This window comes from Acomys russatus, chromosome 13 (genome assembly GCF_903995435.1).
Source record: "Acomys russatus chromosome 13, mAcoRus1.1, whole genome shotgun sequence".
Lineage (NCBI taxonomy): Eukaryota > Metazoa > Chordata > Mammalia > Rodentia > Muridae > Acomys > Acomys russatus.
The window spans coordinates 18569050-18590828 of NC_067149.1; the positions used below are offsets into that span (position 1 = coordinate 18569050).

The 21779-nt window shown below is 53.8% G+C and overlaps 2 protein-coding genes across 3 annotated transcripts in view; one reads left to right on the forward strand and one right to left on the reverse strand.

The window, feature by feature from the left end:
* Cfap100 (cilia and flagella associated protein 100) overlaps positions 1 to 1987 on the reverse strand; it is a 53070-nt gene extending 51083 nt beyond the window's left edge. Inside the window, exons 1-3 of the mRNA XM_051154674.1 lie at positions 1947 to 1987; positions 793 to 954; positions 103 to 650 (exon numbers count right to left, since the gene is read on the reverse strand). Coding sequence (XP_051010631.1) covers positions 103 to 650; positions 793 to 954; positions 1947 to 1987 — 751 coding nt within the window. The remainder of the gene's footprint in view (positions 1 to 102; positions 651 to 792; positions 955 to 1946) is intronic.
* Klf15 (KLF transcription factor 15) lies at positions 290 to 13493 on the forward strand. 2 transcript variants are annotated; one of them, XM_051154902.1, is made up of 3 exons: positions 290 to 413; positions 4104 to 5255; positions 12122 to 13492. In XM_051154902.1, exons 2-3 carry the CDS (start codon positions 4129 to 4131, stop codon positions 12288 to 12290), a joined length of 1296 nt encoding a protein of 431 aa, XP_051010859.1. In that variant the 5' UTR covers positions 290 to 413; positions 4104 to 4128; the 3' UTR covers positions 12291 to 13492. The 2 variants fall into 2 exon arrangements, with proteins under 2 accessions (XP_051010859.1, XP_051010860.1); XM_051154903.1 differs by lacking the exon at positions 290 to 413 and adding an exon at positions 2754 to 3135 and having other exon boundaries at positions 12122 to 13493.
* The last annotated feature ends 8286 nt before the right edge of the window (positions 13494 to 21779 follow it).

Genomic DNA, 21779 nt, shown 5'->3' on the forward strand with positions numbered 1-21779 from the left:
GCGGAGGGGGCTGCGGGGATAATTCCGCTCACGAGGCCCCACGTGGTCTGTCTGCACTTCGGGACTGTGCGGGCTTTCGGTGGACTTCTGGGCCCATCTCACGTGCGTTCAGGAGGACCGAGTGCGAGTCCACGCTGAGGCCCGGGAACGCGTGGGCATCTGGAGGGCGCGGCCGGGGCGGGGCGGGGCGCGTGACGCTCGGCGTTAGCCAATGGGGCGCGCGCCCGAGGCCGAGCCTCCTGCGAGCCTTCGCGGCGCCCGCGGCATCACGTGAGCGGTCGGAGAGCGCGGAGAGCGGCGAGCGCCCAGCTCGGCCGCAGGGAGTGCGGGCTGCGGCCAAGAGCGCTGGACGCGCGGCCGCATACGGAGCCGGGCCGCACGCGCGAGGCCGCACCAGGCAACGCCAAGTCCAGGTGGGAGACGCGCGAGATACCGCGGCCGCGTGGGTCCGCCCGGGGGAATCGCAGGCTGTCCCCTTACCCCGCGCTGTCCGAGCCGCGCGCGGGGACCCTGAAAATGCGGGAACCCCCGTGTGAGCGCGCGGGGACCGCGGAGGGTGAACCTCATGTGCGCAGCTCCTGACCACAGAGCCCACGCGCGTCCGTGGCACTCCTGAACCTGCGCTCCCATATGGCGGCGCCTGGCGGGGCCTGGAGACCGAGGGGCAGAGAGGTTACTATCGGTCACCGCTGCGGTGGCCTAAGAGGGGAAGCGGAGGAGGGCACTGGGTGGAGGGTAAGGTGATCTCCGAAGCTGTGAGCAGGAGGCTGGGCCACCTCCTTTCCCACGTACTTCACACCCACGGGTGGGCACCCACGCGCGGGCACCTGGCGGACACCCGCACGGCTGCACTGCGCCCAGCACACGCAGTCACAAGACACAAACTCACACCCATTTGCGCGCACCCGCAGCGTTCCCGCGCCTATGCTCCGTTTCCCTAGAGTCCTCAGGCCCCTTTGCCCAAACAGGGAGAGATGGTTGAGGGTAGCAGCCACGGAGCAGAGCAGGCCACCCCTCTTGGAAACCCTCTGGCCTGGAGGGCACAGAGGTTGTTTTCTCCCACAGCATGGGAAGGTAAAATCCCATATGTTTGATCGAGCCCTTCAGATGTTTCCCCTGACCGTGGGGAGCCCCCGCCACCCTACAGGTGCGAGAATGGAAGTAACTTTGGGGCCTTCGGACTCCTCAGGGAGAAGACTCTTATTTTGAAGAACGGTCCCCATTCGCCACCCCCGTGATTTGCACGCTGACCCAATGGCTAGCTAGCCCTTGGCCGGCTCTCGGCTTGTTATCAATTACATGTTGTTCCTACAGCCGCTGTGTCCCCGGGAGGATAAACAGCAGGCCTGGCCGGCTAAGAGAGGGGGCGGAGTCTGCCGGGGACGGTGCCCAGAACAGGGTGCCCCCTCCCCCTGCACGCAGCTTGCGCCTCTGGCTGCGCCACGTGCTGCTGTTTTTCAGGGACCAGCTTGAGCGCTGACGCTCTGGCTTTCAGCTCTGGGTCCAGGAAGCCCCAGATCTCCTGGCCCCTTAGTACCTCAGTGTTCTGGGGATTGCTCAGCACCGTTTTAAGATCCTGTTAACTGGCTACAGCCACTCCACTCCTGTATTTACTCTACTCCTGCATCCTGGAACCCTTAAGCAAAGGCTAGGGCTGTTTTTGACTCTAGATCTAACCGTCAGAATCGCTTGTCTCCTGGTGGGGGAAGAAAAGCACACAAGACAGTTCTCACAGTGGTGCCTGCTGTGAAAGAATACAATCCTGGGTGATCTATTCAAGGGAAAGTGACTTCTGAGTTGAGATCTAAATTCTGAGCTCCCACCTGGAATGCTAGGAGAGGCAGGACTTCCACTGAAGGGACATTGAAGCCATAGCCCAGGCTCTGTTAGTGCGGGTGAGCCAGGCCTGGAGCAGTTGGAGTGGCAACATGTGGGTGGGCACGGACCTGGAGGAATCTGAGCATTTGGGGGGGCTTCCTTTTGCCATCGTCCTTCTGTTCCTTTCTTCTCTCCCCCCCCCCCACTCCTGCACTTCTGCATTTCAATGGGCTCTCCCGTAGCTGCCTTTGAACTCCCGATCCTCTGGCCTCAGCCTCCTGAATGCTGAGGTTACTGACTTGAGCCACTATGCCCACCCCGCACCACTGTTTAATTTTACATCAGACCTTGGTTTCTATCCTTTTAGAAAGGAAGCCTCAGTGCCATGCTCACCCTTGGAAACAGTGAGGCCGCTCAGTGTTGTGGGGAGTGTCCCAGCTGTGGTCCCGTTTCATTTGGGGAGATTTTAGGTGGTCCTGTTCTGGGTCCTGGAACATCTTGTATGACCTTAGTAAGTGCTCAGTGTACATGAGCTCGCTGGGTGTGCATATACCCTAGGAGACAGGTCACACTGGAAGCACCCAGATGTGCACACAGAGAAGTTGTGTCGCTTGCCTGAGGCCACATAGCTGACAGCCACTGATAAGGCGGGCGCTAGTAGGGTGGGTGACAGACGAGGCTGGGAGAATGGAGTGTGTGGGCTCTGCCCAGCCCCTTTGCCCTTTACACTGTCTGGCGCTTTGTTCCTCCCCAACCTCTGCTGTGGTAAAGAGTGTGTATTTGGAAACACATCCCCAGCGTTAAATCTTTAGCTGAGTATTTAAATTCAGTTGGCCTCCTAGCAAGACTACCCTTGGGCTCCAATCTTGCCTCTATTCCCTGGACCAAGAGAGAAACTTAGAGGGCAGCAAAGCATAGAACAGTTAGGGAAACTGAGGCATGGGGGAGCCTGATGATTGGCCTCTTGACTGCTGGGCAGTAGCAGGTGCCAGGCTGCAGAGTGGACCTAATGACAGATGGACAGGGTGTGGGTACAGACACTCTGAGCAATTCCTCTACATCAGTCTTGATAATCAGACAGCCTTGGCCACTGGGAGGGGACAAAGGTCCGGAGAGGTGGCCCCATCACAGCCAGATACTGTTGACTCTCCTTGGACGCCAGACCTAGGATAGCCTTTGGCTTCAGAGGACACAGCTCTCCCCTCTCCTTCCTAGCAACGTTCTCTGAGCCCCTCTTGGGTACCGGGTTTGGTGCTGAGTTCTGGGGACCCAGGAGAGTGTGCTGCCAAGAGGGGACACAGGCATCTTCCCAACTCGGTGAGTGTCAGATAGGAGAGCTTGGGGGACAGGGAGGCAGAACAGGAGGCTCTGCTCCCACACATTGGCCAAAGATAAATGTCATCCCCCATCCTGCCCAAAGGTTGTGAGGTCCACGGAAGTTACTCATGAGCTGGGCTCTCAGACCTTCCATGGACTCATGGCCGCCAGGGAGGCTCGACCTTTGGTTGGTCATGGCAGGAAAGTGTTAGGTGTCATGGAGGGAGTGCTTTGCTCAAGTATGCCTTACTTTGCCCAGTCATGGAGTCTCGGCCATCTTTGAACTAGACTGCGGAGATTGGTGGGGAAACACTCTGAAGGCAGGCAGGCAGGCACTTAATGGCCTTTAACTTTTTCTCCAAACTATAGCTACCAGGTGAACTCACAGGCAGCCCATATAGATGCGTGTCACATCCAGTTCTCCAAACCTTGCACTTGCATTCACAGAAGTTCACTTTTGAAAAGCTAAAGTGAACCTCTAACAAGCAGCCCGTGTTTTTATTTGCTCAATCTGGAAATCCTACAGAAGAGCCCCAGTGGCACAGGCTCAGAGGGCAAATGGTCTTTCCCTTCCCACCCCACCCCCCTCTGACTCCAAGTAGTGAACAGAGTCTAGGGTCCCTTCACTTGCAGGGCCTCCTGGCCCTAACCTCCTCTCCCCATGGACTCAGCTGTTCACCACAGACAAGAGTATTCCTTGTCTTATTCTTTTCCAGGATCATTCTGGAAAATGTTTGAAATCAGAAGTGCCCCCGGGTTGTGCAATGGTCCTGGAGAGGGCTCTTTTGCAAACAGAGTGATGCAATTTTTGAAAACATGCTTGCCGGCCTCATTCTCCCTTGGGATGGAGGCAGGATCTGGACATTTGGCCACAGGAGGCCTTGGGCAGGCAGCCGAGGGTGGGGGCTGCAAGGCACCGGTGAGCATGCCGTTCTTCTAACCCATCCTCCCTTGTTCCCTCTTTGCAGCCACCACAGGCTCGGCCAGGCCAGCATGGTGGACCACTTGCTTCCAGTGGGCGAGACCTTCTCGTCACCGAAATGCCCAGTGCGTTACCTGGGTGATAGGCTGGCCAGCCGACGGCCATACCACATGTTCCCCTCACCCGTCTCTGAGGATGACAGCGATGTCTCCAGCCCCTGCTCTTGTGCCAGCCCTGACTCGCAAGCCTTCTGTTCCTGCTACAGTGCAGGCCCAAGCCCTGAGGCCCAGGACAGCATCTTGGATTTCCTCCTGTCTCAGGCCACACTGGGCAGTGGTGGTGGTGGTGGCAGCGGGGGTGTCGGAAATAGCAGTGGCCCTGTGACCTGGGGGTCGTGGAGAAGAGCCGCCGTGCCTGTGAAGGGGGAACATTTCTGCTTCCCTGAATTTCTGTCAGGGGAGCCTGATGACGTCTCCAGGCCCTTCCAGCCTACCCTGGAGGAGATTGAAGAATTTTTGGAAGAAAACATGGAGGTGGAGGTCAAGGAGACCCCAGAGAGCAGCAGCAGCAGCAGCAGCAGCAGCAGCAGCAGCAGCAGCAGCAGCAGCAGGGACCCGGAGGCGGGCAGCCAGCTCTCAGCTGGGTCACACCGGAGCCATCTCCATCCGGAGTCCAGTGGGAGAGAGCGCTGTACCCCACCACCAGGTGGCACTGGTGGGGGTGGTACCCAGGGTGCTGGTGAGGGGCCAGCACGTGACGGCCCCATGCCGGTGTTGCTACAGATCCAGCCCGTGGCTGTGAAGCAGGAGGCAGGTGCAGGGCCAGCCTCCCCAGGGCAGGCCCCAGAGAGCGTCAAGGTCGCCCAGCTCCTGGTCAACATCCAGGGGCAGACCTTTGCACTCCTGCCTCAAGTGGTACCATCCTCCAACTTGAACCTGCCTTCAAAGTTTGTGCGCATCGCGCCTGTGCCCATCGCCGCCAAACCCATTGGCTCGGGATCCCTAGGGTCGGGCCCTGCTGGCCTCCTTGTGGGCCAGAAGTTTTCCAAGAACCCTGCAGCAGAACTCCTCAAAATGCACAAATGCACTTTCCCAGGCTGCAGCAAGATGTACACCAAGAGCAGCCACCTCAAGGCCCACCTGCGCCGGCACACGGGCGAGAAGCCCTTCGCCTGCACCTGGCCGGGCTGTGGCTGGAGGTCAGTACCTGTGGACAGGCTGGGCGGCAAGCAAGTAGGCTCATCTCTGCTCACTTGGGTGTGTGGCCAAGGCCCCTTTGTCCATTAGATAAGGTAGATTAGGAAAGGAGCAAGGGATGGGCATGGGGCAGGGTCAGAGATGGCACAATTTTTGAAGACTTCCTTGTCCCACTTGGTGACTAAAGCCGGAAGCCACCTGGTCTCTGGTTTCTTCAAAGACCAGGTAGGTAAGTCTTGCTGGGGCTTGTGCTGTGTGGGAGTCTCTCGGGCTGGGATGGAAGAGAAGGGGCTGGGCCGAAGTAGAGGGAACTTCAGCTAAGTGGTGGCACACAGGCCACCAGCCAGAGGCCTATCCAGCCTCACAGCACGTCCGGGTAAGTACCACCATCAACCCATGATATTTCTGGTCAGGTACATGAAACTATGACTGCCTAAGAACCACCCAGGCCACACCACTCTGAGTGGAATGTGAACCCCAAGACTTGAGCTAAAAAATGCCACTCCCCTCCAGCCAGGGGATGAAAACCTGCCCAGATGTGGGCTGAGCTTTGCCTCCTTTCTTCCTGGGGACATGGAGGTGTGTTTTGGGAAGCCATAGAGAACAACCAAAAAGGACTGATGGCTGCGATATGAGGTCAAAGGTGGCAGGATCCTTCAGACTTCTGATCCAGACAGTAGGGTGCCAGCTTTCCCAGATGTGGTGCCAGGGGCCATGGAACCCTGCAGTCACCCTGCCCTGGGCCCTGGGTACTGCCCATTGTCTGCAGGTAGCTGGGGGCCTACAGAAGCTCACATGTTCAGGATGCTACAGCCAGGTAGAGGGTGCTCTGGCCCTAGCAGATAGACTGTGTGCCAGCAGTATAGTCCCATCTTGTCTGTCACGTGTGTGTGTGTGTGTGTGTGTGTGTGTGTGTGTGTGTGTGTGTGTGTACATGCACACGCACGCACAATGTGGTTCATCTGTGCACAGGGCTGACACAACTGGAACACCTGAATGGATGCCCGCTGTGTAAGGGCACACTTCCCTATGTACTGTGAGATCATATGTGTCTGGCACCTGGTGTGGGGTAGCACACCAGTAGCAATCACAAAAGATGGTGATCTGAGCAAGCCTTTGGTTCTGAGTTGGCGGTGCTGGCCCCAGGGCAGGTGCTGGCCTGCTGAGGCTGAGCATGGAGGGATGAATGTGGCAGAACTTCCCTTCCTGAGCTAAACTGGCCAGAAAAGGGACTTTCCCAGGCAGTGTCCTGGGTAATGGAGGTGTTACTGTCTTTGCACACCTGTTCAAATGCTGGGCTCCCTAGACCTGCTGTCTCCTCCTCTCTGAGCCACGTGCTTTAGTGAGTGGACCCAGTATAGGGCTGTCTGGTAGCGAGTGTGAGTTGTAGGACAAGAGGAGGCCAGATAGAGAGGCCCAGGGGGAAGAGCTTTGACTGAGGAAGCTGAGAGCAATGGACCCTGTTTGGAGGAGGTAGTGGGACAGGGACCCTGAGCCTGGGGTTGCTATCAACTTGCAGTCTCCTGTCTGGCCATTTTTGTTTGCTGGAGCCCTGAGTTAGTGGGGGGTGGGTGTGTGGGTAGGGGGTCTCACTGCACTCTTTTTGCATGAGGTGAACTGTCACTTTCCCACAGTCCGACTCTGAAGAGGAGCCTCAAAAGTGTCCTGCCTGGGATAGGGGCCGGCGTTGGCACTCACAGGGACTGTTCATAGGCAAGCCACTGACTAGCCTTCACCCAACCGTTCTGATCCCATGGGCTTGCTTGCCCTAGCACTGTACCCTGACTGGTGCTGCCCATTTGAGTGGCATCTGCAGAGGGGAAGAGGCCAGGCAGGGGCTATAGACTGTGAGATGTGGTCAAGGATGAGAGCTGGGAGGCAGGTCATTGCCCACCGTCCTATTGCTCTAGGAAGCACACAGTGTCCAAGGAAGGGCCTTGGCTCTGACCCTGAGTCCTGCACTGGCCTCCTGGTCCAGGCAGAGCCCACTCAGCAAGACTAGGGACAGGGTGTCCATGTCAAGGTCCCTGGAAAGGGTTGGTAGTGTGAGTGTGTGCGGTCCTCGGGGTATTCTTGGGTATCAGAAGCCTAGGGGTTATGCATAGAAGGTTTTCAGATTCCCTGCATATGCCTAACCTCCCACCCAGAGGCGGTGGGGTAGGCAGCAATTCCTTGCTGCAATTAGATGGGAAGATGCACCCTACACACACACACACACACACACACACACACACACACACACACACACACACACACACACACTGGATCTGGTCAGGAAGGACTGCCGACAATGAGGATGGGGGTGGTAACATGCCACACTGTGCTGGAATGACGCCAAGCTTCGGAGCATCCCCACCAGCCCCTTCACTTATGTGTGCCCTTCTCCAGGAGCTCGTTACTCCTGCAAACTGGTCTGGTCATTTTCTCAAGGCAGGGTCTCTCTGTGTAGCCCTGGCTGTCCGGGACTTGCTTTGTAGACCAGGCTAGCCTCGAGCTCAAGAAGACACTGCCTGTCTCTGCCTCCCGAGTTCTGGGATTAAAGGTGTACGTCACCACACCCAGCTGACTGATCTGGTCTTTAAATAGAGAGAACACTTTGGAGGGTTTGAATTGCAGTCCAGCCTTCTTGCTCTGGCCCACAGCCTCCCCGGTGTGCTCCCTGGCAAGATCATCCATGCCACCCTCCCCTCCGGCTCCCTTACCACCTCCATGGGCCCAGGGGTGCTTGTGGTGTCCCAGCCTTTGCTGTGCACCCCCAATCCTGGCATTAGCTCACTGAGTCCTCACAACAGCTCTACCAGCATGTGTGGTAGTCCACACTCCACAGAGGGAAGTCAAGGAACAGCATAATCACCTGTCACAGGGATATAGATAGTGAGTGTGGTTTGGAGGCTTGGGATGCATCCCCATAAGTGCCACACCCCACTGATTCTCCAGGACAGCCAGGTGTGCAAGTGGCTTTAGTGCTCTCTCTCTCTCTCTCTCTCTCTCTCTCTCTCTCTCTCTCTCTCTCTCTCTCTCTCTCTCTCTCTCTGTGTGTGTGTGTGTGTGTGTGTGTGTGTGTGTGTGTGTGTGTGTGTGCTCGCTCCTGTTTTCAAGTACACATTCACATGAAGGCCAGAGGTGCTTGTCATGTGTCTTCCTCAGTGGCTTTCTACCTTGCTTTTTTTGAGACAGAATCTCTCACGGAACCTAGAGCTCATGGATCGCCTAAGCTGGCTGGCCAGTGGGCTTCGGCCTGTCTCTGTCCCGCCAGCACAGATATCACGGGCACACGCTATGTCCAGTTTTTATGTGAGTGCCAGGGATCTGAACTTGGGTCCTCAAGTCTGCACAGCAAGCCCTTTACCCAATGGGCCACATGCTCAGCCCCTAGGCTGTGCTTTTTCTATTGTGCTCCTGGCTGTGGGAGAAGAGATAGCAGCACAGGCACGGTGGTAACGGCGCTGAGGAGGCCTGTTAGTTAGTTACTTTAACTCTTACAATTAGACTGTGAGGCGAGCCCAGAGGAGAAAGTAGAACAGCTAAGCACATCCTCTGTGGCCATACAACTTACAAGTGGCTACGCACACCTTTAATCCCAGCTCTTGAAGGCAGAGGCAGGAGGATTTCTTGAGTTTGAGGCCAGCCTGGTACAGAGTGAGTTCCAGGACAGCCAGGGCTACATAGAGGAACCATCTCTCACAAATCCAAAAAGCAGCAGTCAGGAGTTTAGCCTCTGCTTGCTCCCTCATCCATCCTAGACTTAGAGTGCTCCTCCACACTCGCGCTCACCTCCCTGGGGAGAGCCTGTAGTGAGGAGAGGCCCCTCCTCCACCTGCAGCTGGGCCTAGGTGGCCCAGCATGCTCTGTGCTTCCCATTTGCCTCTGGTGCTGGCACTGGGCCCTGAGTTCCGGAACTTGCCCATCCCCTGCCCTGCCCCGACTCCTCCACACAGGGAACCACCACACAGCTGAGGTAGCACCTGCCCCAGTCCAAAGCCCACTGCCTTCTGCCTTTGTGCACCCAGGATTCCCTGTCTCTCTCCCTGTTGGGACTTGGTTTTGCATGCAGGAGGAACTAAAGCCAGCCTGCCTGTTCTGGTCTAGCCATCTGGGAAGTGGCTGTTTGCCGCCTTCCTAGAAGTTTCCTCTCCTTTGTTCCCTGTGTGGAACATCCTGTTCCAGAGTGGCCAAGCCGCTCCTTCCAGAAAGAATCTGCTGGGCCATAGCTAAAGTGAATATTAATAGCTGTCAGCAGCCTGTGTGGCATGTACTGTCGATGTCCACGGTGGATGCAGGAAGCCCAGAGGGACACAGTGGAATCCACAGTTGGAGGAGATGGGCACAGGATTCAAACTTAGTGGTGTGGTTTCAGGCCAGCTCTCAGCCCTTGTCACTGCTGCCCAGAAGAAGGGATGTGTCCTTTGGCCTTGTGGATAGTAGATGCTCCGTGTACTATGTGCAGGTTGTGTGCTGCACACACAGCCTTAGGGCCTGCAGCTTCTGAAACTATTGTTAACAATGGCTTCTGGACAGATGGCAACTGGTGTCTCACACAGCTCTCATGCTGGCATTACTGGTGGTCCCTGTGCTTCCTCTGCCCTGTGACCCAATGACAGGAGTCATGAGCCTGCCCCACAGATGCCAGGCACCAGGCCTGTGCCGTGTACCAGGCTGGCCCTGTGTTCTACTCCCTGCACTCAATAGGAGTTCACAGTTCTGAAACAAGTGCCACATCTGAAGCCTCATTGTCTGTCACGGTCCCCTGAAATAGGTCTGTCAGTGTTGCTGTCTCAAGGTGGGGAAACTGAGGTTTGACAAGCTTGGCAACTTGCCCAAACTTATCCAAGGCTGTATCCTGCCTACCCAAGATCTCTTATCTCTTGCTCCATTGCTACCTCAGGCTGTTACCAAAGGATGTGACCCAGTGAGACAGGGGGTCGACTTCAGCTCAGTTACAAGGACAGTCCTGTCAAGTACCAAGAGGCTGTGGCAGCAGGGAGGGGATCTGGAATGATGACAGCTTGTTCTCTGGCACGGATGCCTCTCTGCCTGAGGGCTACTACCAGTTCCCCAGAAGGCAGGCAGGAAGCAAGAATGGAAATGAGGCCCAGGATGCTCAGAACCGTCGGGGTGGGCACTGCCAAGCCTGTTCTTTCTTGAGAGAGAGGTGTGTCCAACTCCTGATGGGGGCACGTGACTGTGGCACAGGGTCCTGGTAACAGCACTACCAAGCCAAGCAGAGGAAGCTGAGAGGCAAGAGCAGACAGGCCGGGAGAGGAGGCTTTGTTCTAGCCCCAGGTGTTCTGTCTCACAACGCTGTGAGTTCCATCCAGTTGGATGGTCTTCTGTGGCACATCCATGTGCCAGGTCCCCTGATGCCTTGTGACGTGGTTGCAGGGCAGCCACTTGCTCAGCAATTCCACCTGCACTGGCAGCAGCACAGGAGGTTGAGGTCCTTGGTGTCATGAGCACCACCTGTTGTCTGTGCCACTGTCCTCTTCTGTTTCCTAGGCTGAGGTCAGTGTGGCTCAATACAGAATCAGAGTTGAAATGGCCATAGCCCCTGATAACAAAGTGTGATACACCTGCTGTCCACCTATTCTGTATCCCCAAGTGGTCCCTGTCTAGAAATGGGGTGCCAGGCCTGGGACTCCTGTGTGCTCCTGGGAGTATATGCAGTGACAGTCATTTCTCATCCTGGAATGCTTGCTGAGGCCCTTCTGTTTAACTGTACCTCCTGAGCATACAGGAGTGTGCCCTCCTTCCTGGAGCTAACATTGACTAAGGATGGCTGAGTGTGGTAGAGCACTTACCCAGCGTGTTTAAGCTTTGACTCCCCAGCGCCTACAAAAGGAAAGATAATAAAGTGGTGGACAGTGCTGTGAGAGTCAAGGATAGGATGCAGGCTCCTGAGGAAGTGACATTTGGGCTAAGCACTGGGGGATGGGTAGAAGAAAACAAGGAGAGAACATGGGTAGAGGAGAAAGGGTGTGCATGTGTCTTGCAGTAAGAAGGATGGAGAAAAAGTGAGGAAGAGAAGCAAAGTGTGTAGCGGTGGTGTAGTGAGGTCCCGGGATCCTGTTGATGAACAGGAGCCAAATGAAAAGTCTCGTGTCCCCAAAGCAGCCTGGGTACCTTGGCCTGACTCTGGTTCCTGCCTCCTGAAGTAGCTGAGAGAGGGATGTCCCAGGAAGCCATTTAAATGCTTAGGAATAATACCATGCAGACATATTTGGAGACATCTCAGAAGGCCCAGTGTCTAGATCTGCAGGGTGCAAGAGCCAGGCAGGCACAAGTCTAAGGTCCTTCCCTGTTGTGACAGAAGCCTTCCTGTGGTCTGAGGAGTCTGCTTCCCTTGCTGGGCCTGGGTCACCTCTGGCTGGTCTTCACAGGCTCTTCGGGTATATGTCTATGGCCCCCTCCTCCAGGGAAAGGTGATGCTGGTGGACCGAACATCGCTGGCAGTGCAGGAGTGATCCGTTGCCCAAGGACTTGGCAATTGAGTGTCTGTGGGGGAGTGAGTCCCTGGTGGCTAGCAGCCTTAGGCCCCTTCCTATGCTGAACAGTTGTCAGATACTATGGGAAGCAAGCCCTGGCCAGGAGAGCAAACCTGTGTGCCTTGTGGTCCTTGACTCTTGCCCTCTGGTAGGTCTCGGGCCTCCTCCATATTACCTCCTTCAGAAGGATGTGACATCAGGGTTTGCCAGGAACTCCTTGGGTGGCTACAGAGGTGGTCTGATAGCTTAAGATCCAGCCTGGCTTAGCCTGGCCCACTGCGCCCTCCCCCTGCCTCCATTGGTGCTAGGGAGACAGTGGGACTGGATTTGAGATCACTCGCGGTGGCAGTGCCCACACTGGCCTGGCTGACCGTCGTGTCCCACAGGTTTTCCCGCTCAGATGAGCTGTCACGGCACCGGCGATCTCACTCGGGTGTGAAGCCGTACCAGTGTCCCGTGTGCGAGAAGAAGTTCGCGAGGAGTGACCACCTCTCCAAACACATCAAGGTGCATCGCTTCCCACGGAGCAGCCGGGCAGTGCGCACCATCAACTGAGCGCAGTGGCCACCCCACCCTCCCCCAGCCCCACATTTTGTTTTTAAATGCAATAACTTATTGCCTCCTTCAGAAGGATGTGACAATATTACCAGCCCCACCTCTGAATCTTAGGAGGTGTGACCCAGAGCCGCCATGGCTGCCTTTCCGGGGAGGACCTAGAGTCCCCAAGGTCCCTGGGGACTGGTTCCCTGGTGGCCCAGGTGGCCCAGGCAGGCCTGGACCCTTGTGCCTTTGTGCCTTCCTGCCAGCTGGAAGCAGTGTTGTGTGTGGGGGGTCTTGCCCTTCTCCCATTGGGCTCCCTACCTGGGCCAAAGCCAACCTTACTGCTGGGGAAGAAGTGTTTTGGCTGTGTTGAAATAGTAGTTCCCAGAGGAAGACATGCTGGGAAAAAGGAAGTAGGTCAAAAGTGTAGGGCTTCACTGTGGTGTGAGGACCGCCATATGCAAGAGGTCTTCGAGGGTCCAGGAGGATGGCCACCCTCGCTCTAGGCCGTAATGCATGTGCTTAAATGCAAGACAAATGGAGCCATATCCATGTGTACCCAGCCTGGGTCACCCTCCTCCAGACACCAGCCTCCCTGTTGTGGGAGGAGAAGGGAACAGGGCTGGTGGATGCAAAGCAACTAGCTAGTGCCTCCCAGTCTGACTTAGATTTGCATTCGTCGTCGAGTCTAGAAATTAGCACCGATTGAACTAGCTTGCTTTGACGGCTCTATTTCACATCCTATGAATGTATGTAAACAAACTGTACATAGGTACGCATCTACATAAAATATCTTTTAATAACACGTTGACATTTGTGTAAATTTGAAATTTAAAAAATTCTATAAAGTTGGTGTACATATGTTATAATTATGTATATTTTCTTTGGTCCTTCATAAAAATATATTTACTTTGCCAATAAAAAGAGGGGGAAAAAAAGAACTCGACTATTCTTTAGTTTTTTTGAGACAGGGTTTCTCTGTGTAACCTTGGCTGTCTAGGAACTCACTCTGTAGACCAGGCTGGTCTCCAATGCACACAGATCCACCCGCCTCTGCCTCGTGAGTGCTGGGATTAAAGGTGTGCGCCACCCATGCCTGGCTAAACTCTTTCATTCTTTGGCCCTGTATTCCTCCACTGGCCTGGGGCATGGGGGTGATGCTGGGGCTCTCTGCTCCTTCCAGACCCCTCAGTGGGCTTTCCTTTCTCCAACCCATGTTCTGCTGTCGCCTGTAGAGAGTCTCTCAGGGCAGCAAGGCATTGCCATTAGAGGGTATCATCATATGTCCTCTCGGCCCTCCCCAGGAAAGTGGCTGGGCTGTTTCCTCCCTGCACAGTGACTTTGACATCTTAGGAATCTTCTTCAGGCAGGGGATGGACTTAGGTCACTTCCTCTGCCTTGCCAACTCCCTGAGATACTTGGGGTTTCTGCCATGCGGTTCTCCTGTTAGGTTTGGACTCAGGCATGCACCCTCTACAGATCTGGGATCAGTGGAGCAGACAAGAGAGGGAATGACCCCAGGGAGATGCCCAGGGCTGGTCTCTTCAGCAGCTCAGCTGGTGCGAGGCACACCGCAGGAAGAGCCTTCCTGGTTCACCTACGCATGATGTAAGCTGAGAACCTTCTAGAAGTAGACCTTTCCTGTTGACCTCACTAAAGTAAGATCTGGAACCAGCTGGCAGGTAGGTTTCCAGCAGAGAGATGCCTGTATCATATGGTGTAAAGCTGTGAGTTTCAGAGTGAGCAGGCCACTGGCCTGGCTGGCTTGGGGTAGGCCGGCTAATCTATCCTGCCCAGTGGGAGCTGGCAGTCATTGAGCACTCATGTGTGACTGGGACCTCTGATTAGAGGATGGACATCCCATCTGACCAGCTCATGACCTCTGCCCTTTGCCTGTGACCGCATGTACCTTCTGAGGACAAACAGGCCCTGGGGAAATGAGACACTGATTTCCAGCTGTGTTAGCGTAATTTCTCTTCATCCATCATGAAACGATCAATGCAATCAGAGATACAAGGGGCATTGCAGGTCTGTTTACGGTCACGTTGGCACTGTGGAAAGGGATTAAACCGGGCCACATGTACCATGTACCATGCACCATGGCCGAGGATGGATAGACATGTTCTTTCCCCCTCATCGGCTTGTCACCAACAGCTGGTCTTTCCGTCTAACACAGCTGTGAGCCACCTTGAGCTGAGGAGGAGGCTATAAGTCAGTATGGGCTCCCAGGATCTTCACCTGGGTCCTGTTTTCTCACCCTTGCACTGCAGGGGAGGCCAAGGTGGGGCACAGCAAGACAGAGAGGGTTTCGTTTTATTGCAGCCTCCTCCCAGCAGCCTCTCAGTGCTGCCACTCTGTGTGGGTTTCTGCTATTTCCCCATTGCAGATGGACCTTGCACAACTGGCTGGTGGGAAAGTCCCTGGTAGAGCGACGGTCAGTGGTAAGTAGGGGATGCAAGCCTATGTCTCAGCAGAGAGGAGTCTGGGAAACTGGACCCCTCTGTCCCTTTTGTCCTCATTGCTTTTGGTGGCTGGAAAGGAAGACTTTGTCCTGTTCTAAGCACTGAGACGTCAGAAGGAGACATAGTCCTGTGGCCCTACAACTATTTGTAATAGGGAAATAATCTGGAAGATTATGAAACAGGTTAAGTGACCCAAATCTCCCCCAAGGTCTTTGGTTAAGAGCAGGGCACTGGGAAATGCTGGTAAATTGTTTTTAATGTTACTGATAAGCAATCCTTGTTCGTGTTTTTCTTTTAAATAACCCAAGTTGCTGGGGGCTGGAGTGACTTGACTCCCCAACTGAGAGCTGTCACACACACCTATCTCTGGTGCCAGGCCGCCTTAAGTGGTGGACTGCCAGCTCCACCGCTGCCAATTGCCCTCATGGCACCCAGCTGGCTGCTTTGAACCCTCCTGGACATCTTGGGGAACTGCTCTGTGATCAGCTGCTGGCTGTGGAAGCAGGATGCTGGCTCCTGAGGCACATCCCAGCCACAGGGTGATTTCAAACAGCTCAAAAGAGGCATTCTGCCCCATGACTAGCCTCTCTGAATCCTAGATGACCCTGTAGCCATTTCCACCCACACCAGAGAGGAGCCTTTCCTTAGTGGGCACAAAGTGAAGGGCTGTGCTGTGGTTGGGTCAAATGCAGCTCGTTTGCATGAAGCGCTGCTTCTGATTGGTGCTGGCAAGCTTGCCACACCCCCTTTCTGGATATAGATGTCTGCCTTCTAGCTGAGAGCTGTGCTGAGCTTACTCCTGAGGCCAGTCCAGACCTGCAAGAGACAATGAAGCAGAGCAATTGGAGAGACCAGCTCCGAAGCCTCAAGAATTGGGGCTCCAGGCTGAAATCTCTGACACTAGCAGGGTTACACTAGCAGCTTCCCAGAGGGGGCTGCTGGGGTTGTCAAAGCCTCCAGCCTGAGCACCTGGTACCCTGAGCCTCTGGCTTCTACATTCCCCCACCCCAACTTGCCTTGTAACTGAGACTGGCTTCAAACTTGCCATCCTCCTGTCTCAGCCTCCCAGGTCCTAGAATAACTGTTTCATACCAATACACCAGCTTTCTTTATTCAATAGTTTCTACCGGGGTAGAGCAAAATGTTCCTAACCTGCTTCTCCTAGTTTGGTTTCTGTTGCTGTACTAAACACCATGGCCAAAGGCACGTTGAGGAGGAAAGATTTATTTCCTCTCATAAGCGATAGTCCGTCATCAAGGGGGAGTTGATGCAGGAGCTTGAACCGGAGACCGTGGAGGAATTCTGCTTACTGCCTTGCTACCAGCTTCTGCAGCTAGCATTCTTATAGAGCCCAGGACTCCCTTTACTGTCCACAGTGGGCTGAGCCCTTCTCCGTCAATTAGCAATTAAGAAGATACACCCCCCCCAACTACCTGCAGGCATGCTCACAGGCCAATCTGATAGCAGCAGGCTCCTTCTTCCCAGGCATATCAAATTGATAATCAAACTCAGCCATCACACAGCTCACTGGTAGCAATGACAAAACACAATGCAGCCATAGTGGCCTATAGAGTGTCTGCCTGTAGGCACACAGTCAGACCACTGCCAATAGCAGGCAGGTAGCACCCAGGTCAGCTGCGATGCAAAATTCCAGTTCCGTGGCCTAACCAAAGTAGACAGCCACATTCCTCTATATAAGCAGTGTGAAGGGAAGCGGGGAGGGATGATGCGATGGCTCCTCCAGGCTGTAGTGTGTCATTCTAGATGCTTCCGCCAGGACAGCAAGAAAGGGGGGGTGCTCTCACCCAGTCCTCAGGCATTGCCTCGCCTACTCATGCCCCCAATAGCTAGAATGTAGCCACTTGGCTTCTGCTCCAATGATCCAGTTAGAAAACGAGGATCCTTACTAGTTTGTGTGAAACGGACAGTTGCACCTTGCCCGGCCTGCCCCTTGGCTGCAAGCACTAGCAGTCCTTGCCTTCCCAGGAGTCTGCAGAGCACCGTCTGTGAGGTGCTGACTGAGTTTGGCTCCCACAGTCCTGTGAATGTTTAGGGATTTAGGGACATCCCTGAGGAGCATGGAGCCAAGGGTGGGAACTTCCAGAGCAGTGGGTTGTGAGGAAGGAAAAGTGGAACCGGAAAAGCCAGGAGATTCCACACAAGCTGTGGGGTTGGGGAGGGGAGCTCACAGACGAAGGAGTCCTGACTGTGACTGGAAGCAGAGCCTTAAGCACCACCATCAGCTGCTCCTAAAAAGAGCCAAGAGCATGTCGGGGCCACAGGGAGGAGGGACAAGGTAATTCTCCATACACTGCATTGGTTAAGGGAGTCGAAGGCACAGGCAGGAAGCTCTGCGGGGGCAGCAGTGATCGTCACAAGTGTGAAAGGGGAGTTGAAGTCAGGAACCAGGTGTGAGCAGGTCCCATTTGATTCGAGGCCATGCACAGTGGGGCTGACTGTGTGGGACCCTTTCCAGGGCACAGAGTGAGCAACATCCAACATGTGCCTGGCCCTCACCACTTTCAATAAGGAAGGGACAAGGGGCTGGAGAGATGATGGCTCGGCAACTAACAGCACACTTGCTGCTCTTCCTAAGCACCAGAGTTCAGTTCCCAGCACCCACATGGTAGCTCACAACCACCTGGGCCTGGCTCCTGGGAGACCCAAAGAAACCCAGCACACAATCAAAGCACCAGCACAAGGAAGAAAGAGGTGTGAGGATTGAAGGATGCCAGAATGGCAGAGGCTGTTGGAGGGAGGAGAGGGGAGTGTCCTGTGAGTGTTGTTGGGGAGAGAAGATAAAGTGTAGGAGGCTGGTTGGCCCTTCCCCCAGCACAGTGGGAGATGGAAGAAAGAAATATGAATGGCTAGCTAGGACAGAGTGGAGAGGTAGGTGCTTGAGTCAGACTCAAGGACAAACAGGCCCATACCAAGGGCACAAAAATGCAGACACAAAGTTTGTTAGGCCCCCCAGGGGGAGCTTAGCACTGAAGCTACTTGGCTTTGACCTAAGAAGGAAGCACACCTGTGGTTCCAAAGGAGTTGTGGTTGGGACAGCCATCAGGAGACAGCTCCCAGGGCTTCTGCCAACCCTTGACAGAGTAGCTCTGACTCACTGGGATGCGGGTGGTCCTCTGTGCCTAGCAGCTCTCTGAGGAGGGATGGTTGGGTGATGATGTGATCAGAGAGAAGGCCCCTTCTCTCTCCCCTCCTGGCCAGCCTGACTTGATGTGCCTTTCTGGAAGTCTGAGTGCATGGCTGGAAATCCCCCCCCACTACATTGTGGACTGAGGATATCTCACATAGATGGCAAAGGAGAGTGGGTTGGGTCCCCTTCCCAGCCCCCACATTGGAAATATGTTTTGCTATTTTATTCTTTAACTGTTACTTATTATGTGTAAGCACACATGATCTTGTGGGCACATGGAGGTCGGAGGACACCTTGTGGAAGTCAGTTCTCTCCTGACAGGTGAGTTTCTGGGATTGAACTCAGGCCATCAGACTTGGCAGCTAGCACCTTTACCTGCTGGGTCATCTCACCAGCCCCCAAACATGTTCTAAATGTGACAGCAATGCCATTCAGGGTTGCATGCAGAATCCATAACTTTTAGTCTTTTTTAAAAGAGTCAGCTTTCCTGGGGAGCCACCACTGAAGGTTTTTTTACTGTCACAGACTCCAGTGGCTTCACCTGGTATGTACATTTAAATAATATTATGAAAGATATATTGTCATTATATTGTTCTGTAATTAACAATACATAAGTAATGTAAGGTAACGCATGTGCTAAAATTTAACTATGCATTAATATATCATAAAATACATAATGTGTATATTGATATAATTGCAATAAAATAATATATAATTCAAAATATATAATATGTGCACAGAGTTTTAAAATTATAGATATAACATCATTTCTAGTTAAAAAGTTAGCTTGATTTTATTTTTGTGTTTGGGTGTTTTGCCTGTGTATGTGTGTGTGTGTGTGTGTATGTGTGTGCCATGTGTATGCAGTGTCTGTGTAGGCCAGGATCCCCTGGATCTTTAATTACAGATAGTTGTGAGCTACATGTCAGTGCTGGGATCCAAGCCGGGGTCCCCTGAAAGAGCAGCATGTGCTCTTAACTGCTGAGCTCTGTCTCCAGCCCTGTCACTTCTAATTTAAGTGCTAGAACAGCAGTTGTGTGTGGTTTAACAATGGGGAATACATCCTGCTAAATATCTCTCAGTGTTGATGACCTCAGTGGGTGCTATAATCTGATGAGGACAGCATCTATGGCTCATAGAGGACAACACATTGTGTGGCACTCCCTGCATAGCGTATGTAACCTAACTCAGACTGGTCTCTGCACATGGCCGGGGCCTTCTGAGCCAGGCAGTCACGTGTTTTGCTCTTCTTTCCTGTCTCTAACCCTAATCTAACTTTTCTTGGCACTTCGGGTTCCTACTACTTGAAATCAACAGAAGTGAAAAGAGGCAGGGTCCCCTCTCCAGAGGGGCCGACGCCACTAGCACCTTCCTCACAGGTCACCAGGAAGAGGGGACACTAGAACAGTGCCTGGCGGGTTTTGATAGTGACCCTGGGGATAGGACCTGGAGCTTAGCATAGACGCTTTCCTCCTGGGCTTCACCACCTGCCCCACTGCTGGCCTTCTCACAGCTACTCACTAAGTGCCTGAACTCTCTCTCGGGTCTCTCTTTCACTCCATGGAGAGTAGCAGGACAGTTGTCCTAAGTGAGTCCATCACCTCTCCCCATCGCGGTTTCATTAAAGCAGTGTTCTCTAATCACCAAGCCTAAATGTCCTCCCGCATGGGCATTTGCAAGAAGTGGGTCCCTGGAAAGGCTGCCAGGTAGGCCTCTCCATGCTCTCTCACAGGCCATTAACTTCCCAACAGCCAGAACACCGAAAGCCTCTGTGCAGCCTCCGTGCAAGCCGGTGCAGTTAAGCTTCAAGCAGTAAGATAAATATGGTCTGAAACTGAGGTGGCTTTACATGGCTCCCTGGGTTGTCCCAGGAGGGTAGCCATCTAACTGTTCCAGCCCACGCTAGGTCCTGGGGGCTGCGCTCCTGAGCTGGCACCCCTCCCTTGCTGGCTATCACCTCTCCTTCAATGACACTTTTCCTTTTCCATATAGACATAGACCCCATAGTTATCCCCATCCTGGGAGGCGTGGGGGGCAGAGCCCTTTCTCTGCTGTACCGTTGGACACCAAAACAGCCTTAGATATTCGTCCATCAGCTGAAGAGGCCAGTGGACATTTCTTTTGGGTGCCCATGGTGTGAGTTTGTGCCTCTTAAGCTTGAGTCCTTGAACTTGCACATAAGGGAAACATATAATCTCCTGCTCTCCTTTTCTTGCCCTCAGCTACCCTGACTCTCTTAGAGAGGGACAGAGTGTCTCTTCAAGCCCTATGCATGTCAGCACATGCCTATTTTGCTGCACATGCAACCTAGGCATGCAGGAGACTACACTCTCTCTGCTGCCCACTTGAGAGGCATTCGGGACCCAATTGCCACGTCCCTGAGATGCCCCAGCCTGTTTGAGCCACCACAAACTTACCCACATTTTCAAACAGCAGCAGGTGCACAAACAAATGCAACTCTGTGTTGTCCTGTGTCTTGGTTCATTTGTCACTACTATAATGAAATACAGGAGGCAGGGTACTTTACTTTTAAAAGTGATTTATTTTGTTGCATTATTTTGGTTCAGGGGCAAGGGCCCATGTTTGGTAATGACCTGCTTACTTGACAGAGTCAAGGTGACATCACCTGGCGAGACAGGGTGTATGCACATAGATTTGGGAGGAGGGGTCTTTCTCTTCTTATAAAGACATAAAGATTCACTCTCCACTCAGCAGGGCTCCACTTCATGCCCTTATCTAAAATTGTCCTAGGTTTTTAATATCTTCTGTGTGTAAGTGTGTTTGCTTGGGGACATTAAAAGCAGGCATCCGATCCCCTGGAACTGGAGTTACAGATGACTGTAAGCTGCCATGTGGGTGCTGGGAACTGAGTCTGGGTCCTCTGCAAGAGCAACAGGGGTTGAAAGATTGCTGAGCCATCTCTCCAGCCGCCCTCCCCGACATTCCTTTATCTAGTCCTAACTGCCTCTCTCCTCCCAGCCTCTAAGCACCAACTGATGGTGCTTCTTAATCGCTGCCTTCTTAATAACCCGACAATGGGAATTAAATTTCAACACAAGAAGCCTTGGGTGACACACGCAAAGCATATCCTAACAATGGCACATACTAATGTAATACAGTAAGATAAAAATAGTAGCAGCGATAACAGGAAAAAGACAAGGGAACCTTCTGAGTCCATATGATATGACCATGAGGAAATTGAAAAATGATCAAATGACGGGCTCGGTGCACGTCTGGTCAATGGCTAGATGCGAGGCAGATATGTGGAAACAGGTCATATATGTCACCATGTAATCAGCGGCCTCAACTCCATATTCTGGAGTGACCTGGTCTAGTATCAAAGCTGTAATGCTGTTCGTGACTGAAAGTCTGCTCACCTAGGCTCATTGTGTGTCTCCAAACAAGAATGAGGTTGGGCCTAAGTGGGCCAGCCAGGCTGTGGCTCTGCTCTGTCTGTTGCTTCCTGAACTCCAGAACCTGCAGGTCAATAGGCCATGTGCTTATGGCGAGGAGGCAGGAAATCACCTCCAGAGGTCCCTTCTCAGAAGAAGCAGTGGGCTGTGGGGGAACAACCTGGGGTCTGTGGGAGACTGCAGATGCTGTCTAGAAGGAAGATAGGTTGGGGAGATACTGTGTTGCAAGAAGCCGTTGAGTGCAGGTAGGTGGGTGAAGCAGCAGAAAGAAGGGGCTGTGAGGAGAGACCGCCTTCCATTCATCTTCTTCCGGTTCTCAGAGCTTCAGTGTGCTGTGCTGTGTAAATAGGCTGTGTACTGTTTGCACATGTGTATGTATGTGCCACGTTGCCACTTTGATCCAGGTGGTGGTGGAGCACACCTTTAACCCCAAGCATTTGGGAGGCAGAGGTAGAGGGATCTCTGAGAGTTCGAGGCCAGC

Bases quoted from the DNA above. Each gene is read 5' to 3' on its own strand.
- Klf15 (XM_051154902.1), top strand. From the start codon at position 4,129: ATGGTGGACCACTTGCTTCCAGTGGGCGAGACCTTCTCGTCACCGAAA. The intron at 5,256-12,121 runs GTCAGTACCTGT...CGTGTCCCACAG, and splicing joins TGGCCGGGCTGTGGCTGGAG to GTTTTCCCGCTCAGATGAGC.